This window comes from Falco naumanni, chromosome 8 (assembly GCF_017639655.2).
Source record: "Falco naumanni isolate bFalNau1 chromosome 8, bFalNau1.pat, whole genome shotgun sequence".
NCBI classification, from domain to species: domain Eukaryota; kingdom Metazoa; phylum Chordata; class Aves; order Falconiformes; family Falconidae; genus Falco; species Falco naumanni.
Genome location: NC_054061.1, coordinates 52,020,865 through 52,046,094, shown reverse-complemented (window position 1 = coordinate 52,046,094; position 25,230 = coordinate 52,020,865). Strand labels below are relative to the sequence as shown.

Sequence of the window (25,230 nt, the reverse complement as noted above, 5' to 3'; positions counted from 1 at the left end):
CAGACTGCATGATACACAGTAACAGTACCATTTGAAATAACTGATCAAGCCTTCTTAAAGAGGTCTTAATATTGAGAGCAAAGCTGACATTTAAGGTTGGTTACTGATACACAGAAGTAACATACACTAAAAGTAGACAGAACCAGCTTTTACAGGATAACAGGCATATGAGAACTATGCAGTTATACTTGATTAAATCAAACAAAACAAACCATACATTAAAAAAGGTATGTTTTGAAAGAAAATATCTCCTTGCAGTGACTAGAAGATTTCAATACTCCCGAAAATCTCCTCTCAGATCCAAGATCAATATAGAACTAAACCACGTACCCAGTCAGAGCAATTAACAACACTAAAACGTATGAGGAAAGAAGGTCATTAACTTTCTAGTCTGGCAGTGGGATTTGGAGTATTTCTAAGTCCCTGGCTCAAAACCAGCTCAGTACAGTAGGGATTACAGGCCACACAGATTTTTATCTGCTATGCAACCTAGACAGAAGAAAGTTTTGCCATTTTGCAATAAGATGCTCAGACTACTACAACGTGCCTGCATTACCTTACTTTACCAACAAAGAACATTCCTAAACCCAATAGGCTTTTGATTTTCTTAACACGCACATCTGCTAGTCTTCACTCCCTCCACTGCTTTCAAGTCCTAAAATATAGTTTACAATTCATAAACAGCTTTGGTAGATGATTAGATTTGTGAATCTATATTTCACAATATGATTGTGAATCACACTATAATAATTTTTCCAGTTGGTCTTCCCAACATGCTTTTTTACCTTGTGACAACAAGCCAGGTAGGGAAAGTCTTCGACTCCCTCCTTCAGATTCCTCCTCTCTAATATCTACTAAACTGGAACTCTTCTTGCCCTGCATGGATTCCAGTCTGACCTGCTCTTCTCGACTGTCTTTCAGAGCTTCAGGCCCTAGGGAGCCACCGCCGCCAGACTGAGATCCTGGTTCACTTGAAGGTGTGCCATAGAAGTTCATTACTTTCTTCAGAGACAATGCTCCAGCTTCATATGTAGCAGCTACTCTCACACCAACTGCTGACGCACAAGAGGCCACCAAGCTGTTCAAGGCAGATGTGCTGGTACCTGGAGGGCCAGGAATACAAGCACTGAGCTGTTCTTCTTGAGAAAGCTAAAACCAGAAAAAAAAAAAAATTGAAGACTATCACACCAGACAGCACATCACAGTAGGATGATGATATGATGACATACACATTCACTACTCAAACTATGTGCCGTACTGAACAACACATTATGAGGAAGCTTTTTATACTAAGGTGTACATCTATTCCTCAGATTCTTATTTTTTAAGGTAGGACCAAGCATCATTTCTACATGGACTGAACTTTGTCTGTTGCGCTTGTGTAGCTCATCCACAGGAGACTGTGGGGGTCTGGTCTTTTCAAAATTCCAAAAACATGTATCTTTGCAAACAGATATAAAAAGGGATTTAATTTTAGGCTTATTACTAACTTCTTTGCCACCAATTAAAAAGCATCATCAAGTACGCTGTATTTACAGAGATAGGTTCTCTCTTTGATATGTTAAAAGGAAAACAGTGATTTATGGATTCATTTTGCAAGGTTTATCTTAAGACCAGTCTAGGCTACATGTTCCCTTACACTGCTGTTGCATCCCTATAAAGCTTAGTTAATAACCATCAAGTCCAGCTAGGGACAAACTGACTGAAGGGAATTATTAGTACCAGCACGTGACTGACTACCTGTAACAGCAATTAATTTACCCACCAGGTAAGAAATAACACACAAGCTAGTATTTGCCAAATACTTTGAATGTTAAAACTAAGACAGCGAAGTTCCATTTTCCCACCTAATACATGGTGGGAAATAATACTATTATAAATATTACAGCTCATTTTATTCTGCCAGAAGGCAAACAACCCTTGACTTTTTTTGTGAAAAGCTAGGCTGAAGGATTGGTCCTATTTACTTGTACTTCATTCCTATTTATAAAAGGCATGCCTAGCAATACGAAAAAGCAAACTTGATTTGTGTAAGAAAAACAAAGGATTTTACTAATGCTGAAACATTACAATAGTCCTCATCTCTGCTCTTCACACGTATGCTCAATTGCGTTAAGATTCAGTGAATCAGTTCCAAGCTTGTTTATTCCTGGAGCTGAGTGAGGAAAAACAGTACTCTGGAAATATTCCAAGAACAAGGAGTTGAGAAAGGGGGCATGAAACTACACGTTTCAGTCATTTCCTAATGGCAGGAGTTCTTGCATGAGTCTGAGGGGCCCACAACTGCTAGAATGCTTTGTATTAGCAACAAGCACAAGGGAGGACAACTGTGTTCACACAATGTTTATTTATCTGAATTAAGTTTCCCTCAGAATAGGAAAACATAACTTGCTGAATTATCAAGCTACTGGACAGTTTGATTTTAATACTACTCCCTTTTTTTTTCTTTTTGCAAGCTGAGGTGATAATAAAATCCAACTATTTATTAGGCACTGTGAAATTTATCTCCCAGAACCATTGTGCAAAATTTCTTCCCGTAACAAGAAATTGATGTCTACACAACACCTGAAATGACAGAAGAAATGTTCAGAGTTCTGCTAGGAATTCTGCATATCGGGCCACAGAGTGGCAGTTTTCCTTATAGACATTACCTTTACCATAAACCATCCAGCAGGACTGCCAGACTGCACTGCAAGGTTTTGGATTAGTTTTTTGTCTACTTGCTTTTGGGTTGTATCTTCTTTCCCCCACCCCAAATAAGATTTTTTCCAAAAAAGCAGAGAATGCAATATTTTAGCAGGGTGCTAGGAACAGCTTTTGAACTTTGTATCAAGCATTTTCTGATGCTTATTAAGTTGTTCTGCTATAGTTTCAAAACAGTGCTGTAGAACCATTTTCCAGATCACACATAGTACCCAGGTATTTCCCATCCCTGTTTATAAGTTTATGCCACTCCTACACGATTAACATTAGAAGCCTTTTGGTCAACACTAACCTTACCTTTGCAATCTCTACTTGCAATCTAGAATTAAATGATTGAGAAATTAGATTTGCAAGGGATTAGTTCCACATATAGAAAAGAAAGTTTCACCTTAAAAGTAAATTAGACAAGTACCAGCTTACTGCTCCCCACAAATGGGAAATGCGTGCACCATAAAACAGCTAGAGAATGGGAAATTGGCTTCTGTGGTTCTGGTACCCTGAACCATGAAGACGAGAGACCATAAGCACTGTCAAGGCTGATGACATAGAAGGCTTACAACTGAACATGGATGGAGGACAATAAAAACATCTTCCACTTCAATCTGAGAACCATCAGAGAAGAAACACTTTGGAACTATAGGAACACTGCAGCTAAATTAAACTAACAGAATTTTTCATTTGTGAAAATAACAACATTGTCACATATACAAGAGGGGTTGTTGCAAATTAAGAGCTAGTTACTAGGTACCAACCTGCTCAGGTTCTGTGCAGATGTTCTTCTCCACGCTCTCATTTAATGAGTGATCTGATAAACTGATTAAGTACTCTTTCATCACTTCCTTCTTTTCTGGGAACAAAATATTTCCAGGACTAGGAATTCCACTGTCTTCCTGTGCATCACTGCTGAAAAGCACACTTGCTCCATCAGATTCTAATGTAACAAGCGTATGTTCTTCCACAAATGGTTTCTGACAGTCTTCACTTTGGCTACCTGTTACACTTTTTCCTTCTAGAGTCTCCAATGAGGGACAGAAGACGTTGTTTTCTGGTGGGTTATCAGACAGTGCTACACCCAGTGGGCAACAGTGACTATCTGAAATGATGACATGATCTTCCTTTTCTGTCATGGTAATAAGGAGCTGACTGCAATGATTGCACCTCTCTGGGATAGGCTTCATTTCCTGCACAGGGAGACATTGTACCAGAGCCAGGCTGTGGTAGGCTCCACAAGCAATCTGGAGCACAACACGTCCTGCCAGGTGCTCTACCTTCTGTGGCTTTGTCACTGGGAAAGTTGTCGTTATGAGACCAAGCTGGCAGCCACTTCCCCAAGCCCATATCTCTCTGCTTAGTGATAGTGCCAGCGTGTGTTCCTCTCCACATGCTAGCTGTAAAATCCTTACTGATAACAGAGGACTGGTTTCAGAATCAGAAATACTGATAGGTTGTGGCTCTGGCACACACGGCTGATTAGCAACTGCACACTGGCCAGCAGAATTGTTCCCCCACATGTAGACCACACCACTTTCTGTCACGGCTCCATTATGGAAGCTGCCAGCTGCCACTGTAATAACATGATGTCCAAGCAAAGTATTTTCTAAGATAGGACTATTAGCACATGATTCTTCCAGTCCTGATCTCCAGGGCAGTTTTCCGAAACTGTAGACCTCTCCACCTAGGAGAGAAGAAAACAAAAAAACAAGCCTAGCATGAGCCTGATGAAGTTAAACCAATACAAAAATTTGAAGAGAGAGTCAGATAAACAGATAAATACCAATTTCTAGCTTACTCCAGGCTCAGCAAAACTATGGCTATTGACATGTGAATGCTGCTGGCTGCGCTCTGCTATTGCTGCTGTTAAGTTCTACACCTCATGTTCATGTTACCTTGTGCACGCATCCGCTGTTGAACCAAGTAATGCTTTTCTACTAAAAATTCTACTTCTTATATTTTATACCAAACATACGTGTATTTATTGGGCTATTCTATTTTAAGAACATACAACACAACGACAACCATGCTTGGTGAGCATGAAAAAGTACAGAGCACATCTTTCCATACAGAGATCTACCATCAAACTGTACCGTTTGCCACCCTACAGTAAAATAGGTTGCCCTATCAGGTCGTAAGTGGGGGGGGTGGAGGTAAATGTTATCTTGCCACTGGGGTTTGATGTTATACTGCAGCCTCTGCAAAATTTCATCACCTTTACCTGAAAAGATTGCAGTAATGCCAGTTCAAGTTACTTTGTTAATTCTAAAGAAAAGTTGAAATCTATTTTTAAAATGAACAGTGGTTTTCAGTAACAGGAAAAACAGTAAATCATATCCACAAACAACAGCCTTCATGGTGCATGAACACACATGCAAAAAGCCCTTTTAATTATAAAATAAACAAGTTCTAAAAAAACCCACCAGAGCTCATAACTCCAGTAGAGGAGAGGTGGTTATAGCAGGCTCACCAATAACCTATTCTCTTCAAAAAGATCAGAGAAAAAAAATCAAAGCAGCAACTTCCAGTTTAGTCTACAACAGTATGCCCATTGATCAGTACAAGGGCAGGAAGGCTACACGCCTGCCAGCCTGACCTCAGTGCCAGGAAAGGTTATGAAGCAGATCATCCCAAGTGCCATCACATGACACATGCAGGACAACCAGGTGATCAGGCCCAGCTAGCATGGGTTTATGAAAGGCAGGTCCTGCTTGACAAACCTGATCTCCTTCTATGACAAGGTGACCTGCCCAGTGGATGAGGGAAAGGCTGTGGATGGCGTCTACCTGGACCTTAGTAAAGCCTTTGACACCATCTCCCACAGCATCTCCTGGAGAAATGGGCTGCTCATGGCTTGGATGGGTGTACGCTGCACTGGGTGAAAAACTGTCTGGATGGCTGAGCCCAAAAAGTGGTGGCGAATGGAGCTACATCTGACTGGTGGCCGGTCACAAGCGGTGTTCCCCAGGGCTCTGTGCTGCGGCCAGCCCTGTTTAATGTCTTTACCAACGATCTGGATGAGGGGATCGAGCGCACCCTCAGGAAGCTGGCAGACGACACCAAGCTGGGTGGGAGTGTTGATCTGCTGGAGGGCAGGAAGGCTCTGCAGGGGGATCTGGACAGGCCGGACCGACGGGCCAAGGCCAGCTGCACGAGGCTCAACAGGGAGAGCTGCCAGGTTTTGCGCTGGGCTCACACCAGCCCCACGCAGCGCTGCAGGCCTGGGGCAGAGCGGCTGGGAAGCTGCCTGGTGGGAAAGGGCCTGGGGGCGCTGGGTGATGTCTGGCTGAACGTGAGCCAGCAGTGTGCCCAGGTGGCCAAGAAGCCCAGCAGCATCCTGGCTCGTATCGGAAATAGCATGGCCAGCAGGGCCAGGGCAGTGACTGTCCCCCTGCACTTGGCACTGGTGAGGCTGCATCTCAAATGCTGTGTTCAGTTTTGGGCCCCTCACCAAAGACACAGAGGTGCTGGAGCGTGTCCAGAGACAGGCAATGAAGCTGGGGAAGGTCTAGACCACAAGTCTTATGAGGAACATCTGAGGGAACTGGGCTTGTTTAGTCTGGAGAGGAGAAGACTCGGGGGGACCTTACTGCTCTCTCCAACTACCTGACAGGAGGCTGTAGGCAGGTGGGGGTTGGTCTCTTCTCCCAGCTAAGAAGCAACAGGGCAAGGGGAAACGGCCTCAAGTTGCACCAGGGGAGGTTTAGATTGGATATCAGGAAAAATTTCTTCACTGAAAGGGTGGTCAAACATTGGAACAGCTGCCCAGGGAGGTGGTGGAATCATCACCCTTGGAAAGGTTCAAAAAGAAGTGTAGATGCGGTGCTTAGGGACATGGTTTAGTGATGGACTTGGCAGTTCTGAGTTAATGGTTGGACTTGATGATCTTAAAGGTCTCGTCAAACCTAAATGATTTTAAGTAAGGACCAAGCTATGCAAACAATTAAAGGGACTGGCTTTCACAAATACTTTGATTCACAGTGCCAAACTGCTCACAAACAAACTCATTCTAACGCATCTACTAGCTACACATTTTTCCAGAAGCACACCAAAAACCAAAGCTCTTGCGTTTCAACAGAACCTGTTGCTGTACTGTGTTTTCTGAATTAAAGACATCATTAAAAATGTCATTTTGAGTAAACATGGTTCAGATTGCATTACTATCTTTAAACACGAAATCCAGAGCCATTTTTAAAGAGAGAGAGAGAAAGGAGTATGAGAGAAGATGCTATGCATATAATTTCTATTCCAACACAGTTTTAAGTAACTTATAACTATGAAGGAAATATTAGCAAAGTTAAAAATCTAACCATTTAAAAGTTGTGTATGAGAGAGAATGAAAAAAAATATCTAAAAGAAGAAAACTTGACAATAACTAAAGTTTGGAATCTTTACAATTCAGATGTTTATTACCTTCTGTTAGAAGTAATCCATGATGTGTTCCAAGGGCTGCCTGTAATACAGTCTTTCCACTAAGGCCTGGAAGCCTTTCCGGAGTTATGGAACAGGAACCAGCCTTCCAAACATAGACCAGGCCTCTCTCTTTGGCTCCTTCTGCCTCTTCTGAGCTACAAAAAGATTGGAGGAAATACAGAATCAGCTTGGTTTGCTGTGGTTCAGTAATACAGGAAGGATTTGTGCAGGAAAGGCTTTGTAAATCAGGCATTAGTTTTACTTTCCGGAAGTCAATGTATTTCATTTACAATTTGGTAATCTTGATATAAATGTTATTTAAATGAAAAACAAGTATCTTCTATTTGAAGTCATTAGCTTTCCTTTTCATTTCTAATTTACTGCATGAAAAGCAGTTGATCTTGTCACTAGTAAACGTAAAGATATATTTATTCACAACTGACATAGAATTTATATTACATATTGTATTTGTTGCTCACAGCACGATTGAATTAATATGTAATTCTGTCATTATATGCTGAGGGAGATCATTGCATCAGTTCCACCCACATGTAAGCAACTGTGTTCCTACCTTAACAGTGAGATTTAGAATGTTAAGTCTTCCTGCATTAGAAAGCAGAAGGAATATTTCTGGTTTATGAGGTTTTATTCACATTTTGTATTATTCAGCTTTTGGAAATCAAATGCGGGAAAACCAGCCTTACAAACACGTTTTTATCAGTTGCACAGAACACCAAATATGCTGGAAATAGACATAAACATCTCAAATAACATTTGTTTTAAAAATAAGTAATTAAGCAAAGGATGTATTATGTGCACATTTTACTGTGAACCAGTTACTCGCGTTCACAGTGTCTTCAAAATGTTACACCTGTAAGAGCTCATCCTTTATATACATATTTCTACCTTTACAGAGAAAAATGAAGTGGTGGGTGGGTGTCCCCCCCTCCTTTAATTATTAATGAGCTTCTCAGATTGAAGTGAGCCAGTCATTCAAATCAATTGAACCAAGGGAGGAAAAAACCCAAAACATCCTGAAACACAATGGAAGTATCTGGGCTTGCAGGAGCGACTGGTGCTATCCAAAGCTGGTTTAACACTCCAACACACTCTGGGGTTTGAATGTTCAGTCAGCAACTTCTCCCTCTCAGCAGAAAGAAATTCCTCAGAACTTTGACAACAAGCACACAGTTTTAACAATTTATGGAATCACTAGATTTAAACAAACACAAGAAGTTATTTTAAACATCAATACAGGCTGACAGCATTTCAAATTAAATTAAGAGTTTTCTTTAAATCTATTTAAAACTTTATATAGAATAGATTGTTATCCACCCTACAGGAAGAAAGTAGGTTTATGTCCTTATTTGCCAACAGCCAAGTCATTTACTCTCCGCATAAATCACTTCTTGCAGGTTTGCATGAACCTGTGAAGTACAATAAGGTAGCGAGAAAAGCTTTGATGGCATGGCAATTTTTGTCTAGAAGAAAGGGCACACGAAAATCTAATGTATTGCAAAACCGAAGCAAACCCAGAAAAAGGTAGCCTGATAGGCCACACTGTGGACAACTTACGCAAGTAGCACACTCAAAAAGCCGCAAGGCCCTATTCATGCGCACTACTGATTTTTTTTAACTAAAAATGTTGCTAACTGTGGTGCACAGGATGAACAATACCTTTGCACAATGTGCCTCTGAAACGTTCAAGATGACAATAACCAAGAGATGAAATTATTTCTCTTGGCTCCTGTGACCATCCCTAATCTCTCTTCTTTTCCCACATAACAGAAAAACGAAGGAAAAAAATTGAAAAAAGACGACAAGAAAAAGGTGACAATAACTCCTCTAAAATTCAGGTCAGTACTTCAATCCAAACAACTTGCAGAGTTCATCTTGTATTTTAAATACTTCTGTTTAGAATAGAAGGAAATTAAAAAGGAAATAATCAAGTAATATAAGCCAGAAAAAAAAAAGTTAGAAAAATCCAACATCATAGTTAGGACATTTACCTAAAATCAAAAGATGGATTTTACTGAGATGGGTAAAGCACACCAAGGAACACAAAACAATAATATGGGAAGTTTTCATCAGCATACTGTACATTAAATTCAGTTCAAAGCCTGATATTTACGCTTTTATCTATTTAATAAGCCTTCAGAGAACAGTGTAAGACAAATTTGGATATTCACATACCACTATTTATTACAAGACACTAATTTTCGAACCCCAAATCATGAGATATCTGTCAGGTCTCTTAGTAGAAGAAACAAGGAGCAAAAGAATAGTCTACTGCAGGGCTATTCATCCAAAATCAAAACTCACAGGTGCAGGTAACATATGATTTACTGTTCAGCAGTTACTTCCAAGTTTCTAGCCTATGGCTAGCCCTCCGTAAGTTACAGCAATTTAACGAAGCTGCTGTTGTAGTAAGTTGAGTGTTCCAGACACAACTGAAAATGAAGCTAAGTTACTCCTCTTCCTCCCTTTACTGTACAAAGAGGATCCTGACACCACTTAATTTTACAGGACAATCAATCATGAGCTGGCATATTTCAGGGAGCCTCTGTAGCTTCACCTAGCTGCTCATTCTCACCTTCTTTCCTGTGAGTCCATCTGTCAGTGGCAGCACTCCATCACCACTAAACCATTCCTCTTTCAAAGGGAACAATGTAATTTCCACCAACTGTAAAACAAACAAAACAGCTATTTAATTGCAAATAGCATTAAACCGGAAAAAAAACCCCTCCACCACAACCAAACCAAGAAGCAAAGCTTTAGATCCCATGTTAAATACATAAGCACTTCAACAACACTAGGATAGGATAGGATAGTGAAATATTTAGTTCACTCACACTGAGCTGGCAGACAAAAGCTGAACAGCCAGACTTGTCCTACCTACTCATCTAACAATAGGTCTATTGTAAGGACAGACTGAACAAAACCTAATTCAAAGACAGAAATTAACATCAGTGTCTTTCTGTAATTCTCAGTATACCACTCAAGAAAAATCAAATTGATCAGTTTTCAGCTTAATATAAGATAGAATTCTACGTTCCAATATAAATTTATAAGGATGTATATTTGTATGAGCAGAAAATGGCCGAGTTAAATTCATAACCATACTCCTGAACCAAAGTACGTATTAGCATTAAAAGGTACAGTTCTATTAAAACCTGTGCAGAAATGAAGAAAGCCAATTAAGAGTTCAGAACATTTCTTCATGCAAACTGGTATCAGTATCTATGAAGATATGGTAAGACCATGGAAAGCAAGGAGAGAAAAGTGGCTGCTCTATTTACATTACACTTTTATGCTTTCGGATTTTGAATTTTGCAAGTTCACCCTCACACCTTTCCATGTTCATGAAGATAACTTCATATTACTTGTGTTGTAATGAAACAAAGCTACAGTTAATTTTTGCTTCTTATAATCTGTTTGGCTTTTTAATATTGAAAGAATTGTAATTTTTCTTGATCTACTGCCTTACTAGAAGTAGTACATTACTTACATTAAGTAATGTTATGTTACTAATTAAGTAGCACATTTCATTAATTACATTAATGCATGTACGTAATCATATTTATTTAAATAAAATAAGTTTCATGCATACATTATTTAGACCTTTTGCTTTATTATAGTTGCTGTCTGATATCCAAAACCAGAAAATACATTATTTAATATAATGGTCTTTTAAGACAATACATCTCCAAGAATAAAATCCAGAATGAGTAGTCTGAAGTTCTTACATACAGAAAATAGAAATAACATATGTCCAGTCTTTATTACAAGAGACAATATATGCAAACCTGTAACTTGCATACAGAAGTTTCAATTCACACTTGGAAACAGTAATCAAGTTGACAAATAATTGAAATAGCTATCACAAATCCCAACACTTTCGCTAAACTGCTCTGAATAACAAAGTACCAAGCAGACCTTTACAGACAAACAGAAACACATCACACCAAACATTTCCAGTTTTCCAAATAGAGGATGCTAAAAATAGTGATTTGGGCTCCAGCACTGGCAACAAACATATCACAGAAAGATAAAGAGCCAAGAAAATATTAAATCAAATCAGTATGATAGAGTAGTACTGTGATATGCACCTTGCTCAAAAAAAAAAACCAAAACCCACACACCAAAAAGAAAAGCAATCAGAGGATATTTTCTAGAAACAGAAAGCCACACTTGTTGCCAGAAAGATACTGCTTTCAAGCCACGTCTGTCTCTCCTTCCTCAACTACAAAAAAAGAACAGGGGGAAGAGGAAAAAACCCACCACAACCATAAAAGTTAACTTTTAAAAATACTAACAGAGTTAGTCTCACAAATATAAGGGAACTGGCATGCAATACTTAAATCACAGGTGTGGACAAAACATCAAAGGAAAATGGAAGTGCATTTTTGGAAATTCTCAGTGATCTGTTCTTGCTCAGAGTAAGTATACTTGGAGTTTTATTTTTACAGCCAACTAAACCCCACCTAACTCTAAAATTCATTCTCTTAAAAAAGCTGGCACTTCTCTGTGAAGAACTCCAGCTTCTTATATAAATACCCAATTAATCAGTGAATCAAAGAGATGTGAGCTTTCAGAAAGCCAAAGTATCATGAATTGTATAAATTACATCACATATACTTATTCAGGATCAGGTAAATGAGGCTTAAAATGCTTGGCTTCCATATTTTGGGGATTTAGATTTTTTTTTCCTTTTAAGGGCTCAAAGAAATTTCATTTTCATGAGCTTCAACTGCACAACAATTTACTGTCATTCTCATGAAAACTTCTGATTGTAACAAAACAAAGTTAAAGTCAGGCATCCCATTAGTGGTTTTGCAAGATCTCCCTTCAAGATCAAATTGAAAGTTTATTTAAGTAACTCAGAAATCTGCAACACTGGTGAATTAGAAATTAAGAGAGTAATACGATTGTGGTGATACATTATGTTTTATTTACAGAAGCTTACACTTTAGGTTGCATTACTAAGCTTTTACATGTATTATGGAAATGATAGCCATGATTTTTTTCCACAACTGAGACACCTTTAAAACATTTTAGAAGTAATTTTCAAGTTCAGTGCAAATTTTCATGCACTCTAGGAAACCACAAGATTATTCCCATTTCACAGCTAATATAAAATACAAGTGACGTGGTCACAGCTACAAACTAATTATAAATAGAAAATTTCTTCCTCTCAATAGGAATATGCAATTTTCTTTGCTGATTTTCACATTTATATAATAGTATGTTGTAGCATTACATACACACTCTTTCTTTTCCACTAAGATTACCTGAAATAGCTTAATGTTCATAGAATTTCATAAAAAAACTTTATAAAGTTCATAGAAGAACAGCCATGCACAATACATCATTCTCATGGTATGGAAGATCAGTATGACACCAGCATCTACACTGCTCTGCCCATACATTTTATCTTCTACATTTTTGCTTCAACACTGCAAGAGATAAAAAGCAGAGTGCCAAATAGTGCCAAATTATGAAATGGATTTGTGTTACAGACAGATGGTCACTGGCATGACACTGACGTCACTTTCCACTTACAGGGTAGAATGCTAACTCAAATTCTCCACAAAACACAGCCACACCATTGTAACTGCTATAGCAGGGAATGACATGGAGTAAACATTACCTTCATTACTATGGGACTGCGTCCCTCAGTGGACATTGACCATTCTTTAATATGCAACATACATATAAAACCGATCTAGCATTCAGTGCTGAACAAGAACAACTGGTATGTCCCTGGCTTTCAGAAATACTAGAACTCCCATCAGTCTCATGTGCTTATTTACCTGCTACAGTTCATAAACACTACAAACACCTCTACAACATTCAGACATGTTCACTTACATATTTACAAACGTATTTTTAATAAATTTGTCCATCATACTTACCGAAAACTTACACTACCAAGACTACAAGTTTGTTATACAAAATTGTCTACTCAGGTTCTGAAGGAGGTTACCTCCAAGCTTCCTAATTCAAAACCAAGTTGTCAACATCAGTCTCATCTACATATATATCATTACCGGTAACTGTGGTTCACATAAAATGTGTTACCAGTTGAAGAAGCCCTTGTGTTTTGGTGAGCACCGAGTGGGTACAACCACTATTTTTAATGTTGTGAGATTAACAACTGCTCAGAGCAAAACAAAACAACTTGCTAGTAAAAGCAGCGATCCCTTTGGAAAGGGGCTCAAGGTTTTGATGCCAGATCCAGTAAACGAGGGATGGTAGCAAACAAGGTATAGCATTAAAGCAGTTGGGGAAAAATGAAACAAACCAAAACAAACCACAAAGAGAGGACCTAGTATCAGCTAAAAGAACACAGCTGAAAACTGCTGTAGCACGCAATTAATAATTTAGAATTTACCAAACACTTACGAGGCTCAAAAATTTCTGAATGTCCCTTCCTCCTCTTTTTCTTTTGAAATAACACCTTCCTAATTTTGCTCATGTTCAGATGCTTTCCCTTCTGAAAACAGTTAACTCCACAGAAACTGAAAGATGGTAAGTATAGCTGTTTTTTATAAGTTGCTGCACTACAACAGCAGTGATCAGCTTCCAACACCTACGACTATGCTAGCTGCTCTCCAGGGCCTCACCAAAACGTTCTGCGCTGAAGCGGTCTGCAAGAGTGACAGCACGCTATGTCACCGGTACACGATACTGCGGCCACGCCAGACTATCACGTAACGGACTCCAAAAGTTGAAACTGCATTTGCTCCTGAGTAACCAAGTTATGCGAAGAGAAAGGATTTTGAAAGAAAAGTGGGAGAAGATAAAGGGCGCACTATTCAAAGTTTAGGTAGCCTCTTCCCATCCAAAGGGAAGAGTCCTTTAGGAAGCTACAGAAATAAATCTCAACATCATTGCCCTACCAGCCCCTCCGAGGCGAAAGGAGCTGGACAGCCCGCACCTCCAGCCAGAGCCGTGCCGTAGCCTCTCCGCCAGCTTCCCCGGGGCCCCCTCCCGCCCCGGCTGCGAAGGGGCCTGCCCCGGCCCCCAGCGCCGCACAGCAGCACCGGCCCTGCCCTGAGGCGCAGGTGTGCGAGGTGCGGGGCCGGCCCGCGGCCCCTCGGTCAGCCAGGCCCCCGCCTGCCCTCAGGGGAGGGCAGCCATCGCCCTCGCCGCCCCTCGCCCCCGCAGCTCGCCCCACCTGTTGCCCTGCGGCCCGGCCGGTCCCCGGGCAGCGGCGCGGAGGGACGCCCAGGCGGGGCGGCCGGCCCTGAGGCGCCGTCGGTGGGGCGAGGGAGCGCGCGGGTGACCAACGGCAGCGCGGGGCCGCGGGAGGAGCGCCGCCCGCACCGCACCGCACCGGCCGGCGCCCCATGTGACGCGGGCCCCGCTCCTCCCGGCGGCACGGCGCGCTGCCCCCACCTCCCCGCCCGCCCGCCGCCGCCGCCGCCGCCTCACCCGCGCCGCACTCTCCCTGCCCGCCGGCCCCGCCGCCCGCTCCCGGGGCGCAGCGCAGCCGACTCACGCGGGGGCGCGGGGCGGGGCCTCCGCCGCGCAGGGGGCGGGGCCCAACGTCCCCCCGCACGCGTGCGCACGGACGGCGGGCGACGAGGCCGCGGCCGGGGGGCGGGCGGTGGCGGCGGCGCCGACGGGTCCCTGTCCGGGACAAACCGGGCCGAGAGCGGCCTGCGGGGGGCCGGCCCGGCCTCCCCTCCCCCGGCCTGGAGGGCCAGCAGGCGGCAGGTGGCGGGTTGCGGGGGGCTGGCTGGCTGTGCGGCGCCGCTGTTACGGCCTCGGCACCGGCACCGAGCGTGCGGGCAAGGCACCTGAACTGAACGTGCATTGAAAAGTATTAGAGGCGCAATAAAGAGCAAAGCTGAGACCCGCACCAGGAAGCTGATCAGCAGCTGGGGGGGTTCCCTGGCCGGCCGCCCCCCCGCATGGAGCCTCTGAGCAAAGCCCGGCCCTCCCGCGGGGGTCTCCGAGGTGCGCAGAGGTGTGAGTACAAACTGCACGCACACCCCATGTATGATTTTATCCACGCGTAGGTTTTGCAGAATATGTTTAAAAGTCATAAACCTATATGTGTATATGTACACTACATATACACACCTATATGTCTATATGTACACTATACACACGCCTATATGGGTATATACATACCACAGGTATGCGCTTCTACAAGTTCAGTAAGGTGTTGCCGTTCATGTTGTGTCAGCACCTGGTAGGCTATTTCTTAGATCACCTGAACCTTTTCTTTAAAAACGACTGTTCTGAAGACAGGTACAGGCTCTCCTTTATAAACTCACATTTTCTAAGGAAAACTATTGAACATTTTTATTGGTTTCCTCTGCTAACCAGAACTAGTATTCCACAATTTTTTTCAATACCTAGAACCAATTGCCATGCTTTCTTCATTTCCCAGCTCTTGCTAACCAGCACAACTGACTTTTCCTTGTAACAGAGCAATTCCCCCCTACTACCTGACACAAAATGTACCTAACATTAAAATGAACACTCTTCGTATGAATCGATACGTGGATTTGGTTATTGTCTCCTTTTTATGCATTTATCTTCCCGTTCCTTTAAAATACAAGTATTATTTATGCTTAAACATATCTTTAAAGTCCATTTGTGTAAATATGTCATAACAATACAAAATATTTTCCAGAATAAGCAACTTTGCACAGATGTGCAAATGATGCTTGCGTAACCAGTTTATTGCTGAGTATGTCGTGTCTAGACAACCTTTCTCATGCCTGGACAGCACATCCACATTACTGCTGAATTGTCATGGCTCAAAGAATACATGGAAAAGAAATAGCAGACTGAAGTCCATGATGATAGCTGTTTAGTAAATTATGGCTAACTGGGAAGTGCAAAGGAAAATAATATGAAAGAAATCAAGCCTTCCAGGTATGTTAGCTTCTTCTTGCCATGCAGAGGCTGGGTAGTTTGGTTGCAGTGAGACACAGAAATTGTTCCTGCATTCTCAGGACATTTTGGCTTAAAAAACCCCCTTCTGCTCAAGGAAAGAGCGTTATTCTTAGACACCAGAACAGTGAAGCAAAGGGAAGATTTCACATCATGCATTCAAGTGAAAACTGAGGGATGTAAGGGGTCAGCATAAGAATTCCACAGTATGATGCCTGCTCCCTCAACCCTTGCCTGCATTTTCTCGTTGTGGGTTGGGTGTTAGTCCTAGGAAGCTGCACAGCGAGTCCTGCTCATGAGGGACTGAAAAAAGGGGTCTTTCATCTGTACACTTCCACTGTAAGTCCACTGTGCATTGCCTGCTTAGTACATAATTGATGCAACCTGTTTTGGGCTGGAATAATCAGTTCCCTCTGGCTATTTTAACATGTGGACAAGAGTATTTTCTATCAGCTACAACTCATTGCATCCCTTAGACAAGTGATCCAACAGGGACAGAAGCTCCCCATGCTGACATGGCCACCACATCATGGCTAAGAACATAAATACCACAGCAAGGACAGTCAACGTACGGCTCCTGCAGAAAGCACAGCTCAGCCACACTGCTCAGATAGCTGAACTCGAAGCCTAACGGCTGAAGCCTAAAGCCTGGTGTAGTAACTGCGTTGCAAGACATGGAGGGAAGTCAAGGTCTGTTCTTGTACCAAACCTGTCACTTCATTACCTGACATGTTACACTGAGAGTTGCTTAACTGAAATACATTTGTATGAGCAGAAAATCTGGATTTATTGCTTAATTCTTTAACTTTAGGTATGAAAAAACGTTGGCTGTTTTTGGAGGTCATGTGCCAAATGAACTGAGATCAACGAAGCTACTCCAGGGGTGAATTTGGATCATTGCGTGTTGGACTTTCAAAGAAAAACTGCAGAAATCACAAGACTCCTTGAAGCAGGGACCTCATGTGAGTCATACAAACTGTTACTACAGATGGAGGGATGAAGAGGAGCAAAGGACAAAAAAAAAGAGATACATGTTAATTGAAAAAGGACAACATGGGAGACATGCTGTGTGTAAGTGCTGTCAGACCAGGATGCTGCAGCTGCTGTTCAGGGAGAAGGGGCTCCTGACATATCCAAGACCTTGGGCACATGGAAGTGGCATCTACAGCAGAGGCATTTAATATCATACTGTGATACTTCTGCATTGAGATGGGTTAAGCCTGGGTTCTTCCACTTGTTTTGGCAGTGCAAAACATTCACATTTGCTTCTAACCAGACAGCATCAAACTTTGCAGTTTCAGGCTTGTGAAGCTACTGAAAGAGGACTCTATGCCTTAAATGACAATAAATGTATTTGATGTGATGAAAGAGAAGACTGCACTCCAGCTCCATGCCAATGAAGGATTGTAAAACAGGGAGGGAGCCAACAACCTACAGTTCTGGAGGAGGCAGCATGCCATAGATTACAAATCCTGTTACATTTGAGTCAAATGATAATGCAGGCATCCATCCAATGGAGCTGCTCAAAAGGAGCTTGCAGCCTGCCTGTCAGCCATTACTGCTGGTTTTATAGTTGTATAGTTTATGGCACCGTTATGCAGTATGGCCCAAATTAACAAGCTGTGTAAATTATATAGTGGTGAGGAAGCGGGTTGGGGGTGTGTTTAAGGAGGAGAAGGCATAAATTTAAACTTCCTGAAATTTCACTCCTGCATTTGGTTTTTAGTCCCTGCCCTAAAAGCTTGCTGTCTAGAGAACAATAAATCAAGGGTAAGAGAGAATTAACATGTATTTCAAATTATAATGGTAGAAGCATCCTCTGCAGTTAAGGCAGTTTTATCTTTGTGTGATCTCAGAGTGAGCGCTACCATTTACCAAGACAGGAACATATAGACAGTTGCTCCCCTTACAGACGGAGCTGTGAAATTGTACTCGAGATCTGTGACTGGTGGGGGGGAGATGAAAATGATGTGAAGTGCTCAAAGCCGGTGCAATCAAGGAGAAAGGAAAGAATCACATCAGTAAAGTGGTGGTTTGCCAGCGATATAGTTTGCCAACTTTTCCTGCGCCAGCTGTCGGATGTAACCAGAGCACCCCTTCCTCTACCCTCACTGCAGCCCCTGCAGCTCTACACCTTCCAGAGCTGGAGGTGCAGGACACAGACGCCCTGGAGTTACGCTGATCCTTTCCAGGGGCAGGATGGTGTGGAGAGGTTCAAATGGGTGAGTGTGCGGCATCCATAGTGCCAGACAGGAGATATTTATTTCATCCAATGATTATTCCAGCCATGAATCAGTATTTAATTACTGAATGACATGCTAGTAGTTTCTTGTTCTATCCAGCAATCTAAAACACATTCTAGTTTCTTTGTGAAGCAGAGACAAGGCATCCTGTTTGGTGCTGCCACATCTTAGGTACATGTGGAGAAGCTGTGTGAAGGATCCTGTGCAACTGTGTACAAGGGGATCAGCAGGTGAGCAAGGACCACTGGTGCCATTCTTGCCTTCCCAGTGCCTGCTGAAAACACCTCTTATGGGAGATAAAGGCAAATCAAAACTCCAGCTTTGTCTTTAATCAGGTTATTTACAGAGCCCAATCCCAATTTTCCAGGGCACTCCTCCACCACAGCCATGTAGGCTCCACAAAGACACTGCTCCTCAGCAGCACACCGGGAGGTTGTCTGGCTCTACCAGGGAGGGAGCGAGGGTTTTCCTTGAAATGAGGGATCCCTGCGTGATGGAAAAATTGGGGATGAGGCCATGCTGCCATCACACAGGGGCAGGAAAGCTGTGAGAGGGCTGAGTGGGAACACTGCCCAAAGCCACACTCTAGCAATATGATCAGCAGGACTGTGCTACTCTAGCCGGGCAGGCTGGCTCCTGTTTCGCTGATAATGAAGACAAGATGGAGATGGTTTGTAATTCCTTTCTGAGCTTGACCGGGGTTGGGGAGAAGCCATAGAAGTTTTGCTTGAGTAAGTGTTGAGCAACCCGGAAGACTGTTAATGTCATGCTGAGCACTGAGGAGCTTCATGTGACCTTCCACTCTGCCCTGATAGGACCAACGGCCAGTTGGTGGTATTGAAAGTGATCAGGCTGGAGGCAGAGGAGGGAATGCCCTTTACAACCATTTGGGAAGGTAAGACAAAAAGAGATTCTTCAAACATCAGTGAAGAGTGAGGGACATCACTCTTGGAGAGCACTTTTTTTAACCTCAAAAAGCTCCATGTGATGTCTTCTTAAGTCCTTTTTTGCCTACTTGATGTGCCAGCTGTCCTTCTCCTAAAACTCAGTTTCTTTATCCCATCATGAAGGAGGTCTTTGTCCTGGGCAGGCTGAGCATGCAATGGACAGAGGGGGAACCTGCTGGCCGATATAATGCCTTGTAACATATTCATCCGAGCTTGGGATAAGGAAAGTGCCGGCTGTAGCCAGAGCATGTCCTTTCTAGCAGTGTAGTGGCCCTCTTACACCTCCTGCCTGCTGCCTGCTCCGTAGTCACTTTCTCACTCCCATTTCTATACACTAGCACTGCACAGGTTTTGCTGCTGTTGCACTGGACAGTTGTGGACTCTACGTGCCCTTTGAACCACTGTGTCTGCTTGCTGTTATCACAAATGGTGCCGCTTTGCTGGCTGATACCTGGAGCATTACAGATCCCAGCCTGAAGAGAAATGCTTTCAATAAAACTGGTGTTTAATAACATCCATCATAGCAGCCCAGTGAAAAATTCTTTCTATCAGTCAACTTTGTAGAACTCTGGGCAAAATGTCTGCAGCTTTCTCAATTTCTTTGAGAAAGAAATGCTTTTGTTTAAGTGCTTGATTTTGGCTAAATGTAGTTACATGTCCCTGCAGACCAAGTTCACAAACTGCCTGCTTGATTAAGATTTCTATTTTCATCTGCTCTACAATCCCAAGAGGATCATAATCTGGTTTCTTCTGTGCACAGAAATATGCAACCTTTGTGCCAGTCCAGTATTAGTGAGAGCTATCAATGTAAGAGGTCACACATACTTTGTTGGGGTTTTATTCTTACTGCAGTTCAAAGCTGGGGTTGATCTTGTCACTGTGGGGATGGAGAGTCAGGGAACAGATGTGCCAGCTTTCACAGAGCAGCCCTAGCATAGAAGAACTCTCATACCAGTCAACTCAGAATAACGAGAGGTCAGTGGACCCACTCCAGGTTTTGTAGCAGTGTAATTAAGATAAGAAAGTTTACAAAGTCCTTAGTCCAATTCTGGGTGAAAGCAGAGAGGTACCAAAATATGCCTATTTACAAAATGACTTGTGTTGCAGTTTCCTGTACACTTATTTGCTGTGATGCTTTTGCTCTGTGTTTACATTTGTAGCCCACCAGTAAAATAAGCCTTAAAAGCTTTATCTACACAGAACTAATGATGCTCTAAAGATCAGTAGCACCCCTTTAACATGCTCTACTGGGCAGGCTGAGAGCCTTAACTTTGTTCATTATGGGAGCAAACAACGGTGACCCTATGAAGCGTCTACTTTAAATAGATCTTTTGTGTAGTGGTGAGCTTTGCAGCATCTGACACCTCAAATTTACAGTGTAAGTCAGTAGCGCAAACAAAGCACAAGATTTATTAGGGTGGTGCATTCTTTGCTACCCTGGAGGAATGGCACCCCCCTGACAAAGCTGCTTCACCCCAGGAAACCCCACAGAGACAAAATGTGTTTAAAGCTCAGTTCTGGCTGCAGCACCTGACACCCCAGCAGGGGGTTGTAGAAGCAACCAAGTGAGCAGCAGTTCCCAGAGGCCTGATTTAGGCACAGGGGCCGAATTCTCCATATTACTGTGGACCCTCTGTACTGCTCCTCTGGAGCAACAGCTCTTGGTTGTATGGGCTTTTTGAGGTATCACAGAGCCAGGTTAGCAAATGGGATCTAGCCAGAGTATCTTCACTGGTTTCGTAGGCAGTTAGGTACAATGTAGATCATGTTTGAGGTTCATACTGCCATGCACTGGAAACATACTGGTGGTAGTTAAATGGACTAGCAGTACTAGAGGCAGCCTAGCAGCACCAAGCTCTGTGCAAGAACTAATTTACAATCTGTGCTGTTCTCAGTAGTTGGGATGCTGAATCAGGCATCCTTTAATGCTCAGCTGTCTCAGTATTGACATATGCTTAGGCCACAGCTGTGTAATACACCGTATCTCGCTGTAGGGCTTTTAGAACCAGGTAAAATTGTTATGGTCACAAAAGGCAAAGTGCTAATCCAGTATAAATTTGCTTTGCCAGCATGAAACTTTTCAAATATCTTTTGCAAATTGTTGGAAAAACAGAAAGCAGCTTTTATCCAGGACCAAAACTCATTTGGCCTCCCATGGCCAGCCCAAGCTCTGTATTGTATGCTTCAGCTAATTCAGCAGAAACAAGATTGTATGCCCGTGCCTTATATGAATAGAATTTGTAGCACTGTGTGGTCTGACAGTAAACTAATTTGGTTTTAATCAGCAGGAAAAGGTGATTCTGGAGCATCTCCAAGGCTATCCTGCTATGTCAAAAACTGAACTAAAATCTGGAGTCAGGGACCTCTGTTTTTCTTGAGCTTTGGGGCTTCTCTCTGTGCACAGTTTCAGCATAACAGCTGGGTCAGATTCTTCAGCAGTGCCAGGGGTCCACAGGTGGAGCTGGGATATTCCATATCCTCATATCCCTCCTCTGTACAGAGCTGCGGCAACTATTGTCTCAAACCTAAGGTAGCAAATGATGAAGCTGTGCTTGCTCTTCCCCCACAAAGACTATCTCTGAGACTTTCTGCTGAGAAGCTGCCTTCATGGGTGTGTCAGCTGGAGCCTGCTCTATCGTGAGAGGCCCAGCGCAAGGCTGAAAGGCTCAGAAGGCTGTAGCTTTTGTCTTAGCATCAGTCAGTGGTGCTCTGTGGTCTACATGGAGGCAGAGGCTCTTCCATGTACTGCCCCCTCCATCACCACAGCCTAGATGTGCTGAGACTCGGTGAAGGCATATCAGCACCTAAAGACCAGGACCACAGTTGCATTTTAGATAGTATGCTTTTAGATAGTTAAGCCAAAAGAATAAATGTGCCAAAGTTGTATAAATACAAAGAAGTTACAGTTCACTCAGTAAATTCATGATCTCTGCTCTTTCAGTTTTAAACCAGAGAAAGTAACTAATATGCTTACTCCAAGCTAAAAGTACAGAGCTAAATTCAGAATTCAGCTAGCATCTATAATTTCTTTTGACAGATTTTTACACCTTGATATTGTGAAGCTGGAAGCTGACAGAAACTCAGCTCCTTCCTCAGCATGCACACACACCCCCACCCCCCCACCCCCCCACCCCCCCCACACACCCCAGTTTCTCCTAAGGGGCCCTGCTGAGGGCATATGTCAGGAGATGGATGGGAGAAGGATGAGAAGCTCAGTGACAGGCTGGGGGCTGTGGCATTCTGGCTCTGGGAGCTCCCAGCCCCTGTCTCTTGGCATTTGCCTTGAAGAAATTATTTCTCCTCAGCTGAGAACCTGTCAGCTGGGAACCGTGAACTGCTATTTCTGACAGAGGCAAGATCCCACCTCGGAGAGAAGGACGCGTTCCTGCCAAGCCTGGAGCACTGATGCTCGCTTCTCTAAGGAGCCTTTCCAACCTCCTCCAGACTCAGTAGCTGCCGCTTCTTACAGAACTGCCAAGTCTGGAGTATTTCTCCTCAGTTTTTTATTTTCACTACCTTGCTGTGTGCACTCTCTCCTTCCACTTCCAGCAGTGGTTAAGTTGATCTTCCTTTTGTGTTTCTCCAGCTTCTCTGCTCGATCATTTGAAACATGCCAGCATAGTACTTCTTCATGACATTGTCCAGACCAAGGAGACACTAACATTTGTCTTGGAATACATGGTGAGTTGATGTTTTTCTAGCTTCCTGTGGAGCTGGTACTGGGAAGTATGGGGAAGTGGCTGCGTAATGAATTTACTGCATTATGAGACATCTGCAAAGAAACAAGTTGTAATCCTTTAGTGCAGTGATTGATTTTCCTTCTTGATCTCCTCCTTTCCAGCCACACAGCCTTACTCTTTTCTTTCTGTATATGCCACAGCTGTATGCAAAAATTATTCCACATCTTGCCTCTGCTAGGGTGGCAGACACTATTTTCCTCCATTTCTGCCCTGACAACACAATAAAAGCACTGTTCGTGAGCCACAGCAAGGATAGGGAGTAATGATACAAGCTCACATCCCAGCTGGGGTCAGATTTGGCTGATCCCACTGGCTCACCATGACCAAGCTGCAGGTTGCTTTCATGGAGAGGGGAGGATGCCAACAAAAAGTCCTCTGCATGAGTCTTGTTACTTCTGTTGCTTTTGCTGATAGCTATCAACCAAATTATAAGGAAAATATACAGTCAATGTCTTCTTGCTACAGCTTTATGACTAATGCTGGCACGAGTATGGATTCTGTTAATGGCCAGCTTCAGGTCATAAACTGCTAGGGTGAGATAACAGGTTAGCCAGGTCCGTGATCTGACCCAGCACTTAAGCATATCCTTGTGTGCTGCATCAGATCAGATGTTTGCCAAGGTGAAAGAGGCATCTTTGTAGTGCTTGCATATTTTTTCTACTTAGAGAAGAGGCATTCTTGGTAGAAGCATTTTTGCCTCAAGTTCTCTTCTATTTAGTGCACAGATCTAGCACAGTACATGGGCCAGCATCCTGGAGGGCTTCATTTGTGCAGCGTTATGGTAAGTTCATTAGAAGACTAGTATCCCTTAAAGCATGAGGAAGTGTTATTTTCCACCATGTATGGTCACTATAAATTACTTACTAATATTTATTTATTCCATATATGACAAAAAATTGGGAGAAAATCTGCCTTTGACAAAGATTTAACAGCCTCACTCTCAATCTCCAAAGCCTTTTTTCAGTTAGTCCCTCTTCCCATGTCCTCAGCCTGCAAGAAGATATTCAGCTTTTGCGAACGATGACATCTTGTGGCAAGAAAATCTGTCTCAGCACAAATCTGTATCCTCTTATCATTAGAATATATTATTCATCTCTCTAATTAAAAACTCTCAAATCTCACTTTCTCCTCATCTGGAACTATCTTAATATTTACAGTCACTTAAATATCTTTTGTTTCTACCACAGCTTTTTGGGATTGGTTGACTGGACTTGAGCACAGCAGAAGATGTATCCTTACTTTAATGTTATAGTAGTCTCCTACTCTCCTTTGTATGCATCTTCACATTTAATCAACTTTCAGGATTGCTGCTGCACGCTGACTTAAGGTTTCAGTGCGAATGTCCTCAGTGAATGCCTGGGTCCTTTTCCCGAGCAGCTTCGTTTAATTCATGTTACAGCTGTCAACAATAACTTTGTATCTTATCAAACTGCCTATTCATCTGACTTTGTCAGATCTCTCTGAAGTTCCTCACTGTCACTTCTTATCACAGCTAATCTAAATACTTCTGTCATCTTCAAATGTTGCCACCTTGTTCACATCTTTTTGCAGATAGTTGTTAAGCAACACCAATTTTAATGAAGTTTCTTGGGGCCTCAGATTTTAAACATCCTCAGAGCTCAGATGCATCCAAGATGCAGTGTTGTAGTTTTGGCGCAGATCTCAAGGGTCCTGCTACCAGGCGGGCTTGTAAAGCACATGGAGTACACGGCTGTAACGTACTCACTGGCATTTCTGTGAATAAACACTAGCCAGCTGTACTGCTTTCCTGTCTGCAATCCTCATTGTCAGCAGGAAATAAACTGCAAAATGATTTACTGCTCCTTTAGGGGGGGTTATCTAGCTTGCTTCATTTTTGCTGGCAAATTTTATTGTTTTTTTCTCTTGAGTGGTTCCTATCTAACATGATGCGAGTATGCAGAATATTACAGGGACACTTTTCTGGTACAGAAATGACCTATGGGTGTCACTGTTTTTCCTCCTCTTTCATTGAACTTCTGGTAAAAAAAAAAAAAAAATTTCTGGTGAAGTCCAATTACTTTTGCTGTATTTCGCTTCTATCCACTGTCCACCTTCATACCTTGTCTCAGCCCAGCTTGTTTTACCCCAGGCTTATTTACACTGCCATGGTAGTGGGAGTTAGATATTTCTTTCTTCCTGGCTTTCTTGCTTGTTCTCCTGCTTTCTTGCTTGCTTGCTTCATTCATCATATTTTACTTGCTATATCTGTTCAAATCAGGTCCTTGTGTTTTCTCCCAGCTTGAAGATAACAATTCAGAC

General features: G+C 42.7%; 2 protein-coding genes across 3 annotated transcripts in view; one reads left to right on the top strand and one right to left on the bottom strand.

The window, feature by feature from the left end:
* ALS2 (alsin Rho guanine nucleotide exchange factor ALS2) overlaps positions 1-14,626 on the bottom strand; it is a 43,607-nt gene extending 28,981 nt beyond the window's left edge. The window contains exons 1-5 of one of the 2 annotated variants that reach the window (XM_040602710.1): positions 14,545-14,626; positions 9,701-9,790; positions 7,108-7,262; positions 3,456-4,378; positions 786-1,149 (exon numbers count right to left, since the gene is read on the bottom strand). In XM_040602710.1, the coding sequence (XP_040458644.1) occupies positions 786-1,149; positions 3,456-4,378; positions 7,108-7,262; positions 9,701-9,720 (1,462 nt within the window). In that variant the 5' untranslated portion in view covers positions 9,721-9,790; positions 14,545-14,626. Of the gene's footprint in view, positions 1-785; positions 1,150-3,455; positions 4,379-7,107; positions 7,263-9,700; positions 9,791-12,398; positions 12,557-14,544 lie in introns of those variants that run through there. The other variant, XM_040602709.1, reaches the window with a different exon arrangement.
* A 96-nt stretch (positions 14,627-14,722) lies between these two features.
* The window catches only part of CDK15 (cyclin dependent kinase 15), a 37,109-nt gene continuing 26,601 nt past the window's right edge, over positions 14,723-25,230 (top strand). Inside the window, 7 exon segments of the mRNA XM_040604727.1 lie at positions 14,723-15,072; positions 16,832-17,193; positions 18,093-18,242; positions 18,396-18,493; positions 19,079-19,158; positions 22,797-22,891; positions 23,669-23,731. Of these exon segments, the coding sequence (XP_040460661.1) occupies positions 17,074-17,193; positions 18,093-18,242; positions 18,396-18,493; positions 19,079-19,158; positions 22,797-22,891; positions 23,669-23,731 (606 nt within the window). The 5' untranslated portion in view covers positions 14,723-15,072; positions 16,832-17,073.